This window comes from Eimeria mitis, genomic scaffold, assembly GCF_000499745.2.
Source record: "Eimeria mitis Houghton genomic scaffold, Emh_scaff184, whole genome shotgun sequence".
NCBI lineage: Eukaryota > Apicomplexa > Conoidasida > Eucoccidiorida > Eimeriidae > Eimeria > Eimeria mitis.
This window is the reverse complement of record NW_013570161.1, coordinates 2,649-3,040: the sequence shown is the minus strand read 5'-3', so window position 1 is coordinate 3,040 and position 392 is coordinate 2,649. Positions and strand designations below refer to the sequence as shown.

At 23.7% G+C, this 392-nt stretch overlaps 1 protein-coding gene across 1 annotated transcript in view; it reads right to left on the bottom strand.

The window, feature by feature from the left end:
* EMH_0002290 (DNA-directed rna polymerase I largest subunit, putative) overlaps positions 1–392 on the bottom strand; it is a gene marked incomplete at both ends in the record, with an annotated part of 5,254 nt that overhangs the window by 3,244 nt on the left and 1,618 nt on the right. Inside the window, one exon of the mRNA XM_013495955.1 lies at positions 282–392. Within this exon, the coding sequence (XP_013351409.1) occupies positions 282–392 (111 nt within the window). The remainder of the gene's footprint in view (positions 1–281) is intronic.

The window sequence follows — 392 nt, the reverse complement described above, 5'->3', positions numbered from 1 at the left end:
GTAATAGATTGTTTATTATGAAATAATAAACAAAGAAATAAAACTACTGGTTTATATAAACAAACAAAAATGTTTGATATATATATAGGGTGTATGCAAACTAAAATTTATTATTTTTATTAGTTTTTTTATTATTTTATTATTTTATTATTTTTGTTATTATTATAATATTTTATTTTTATATTTATTATATTATATTAATATATTATAATATTATATTATTATATTATTATATTATATTATTATATTATTATATTATATTGTATGGCTGTGAAACGCACTGTACTTGAGGCAGCCTTCATCAGGTCTCACGCGTGTTTCTGCAGCAGCATCTGGATCACTGCTGCTATCAGCAGCAGCAGCAGCAGCAGCAGCAGCAGCAGCATCTTTAT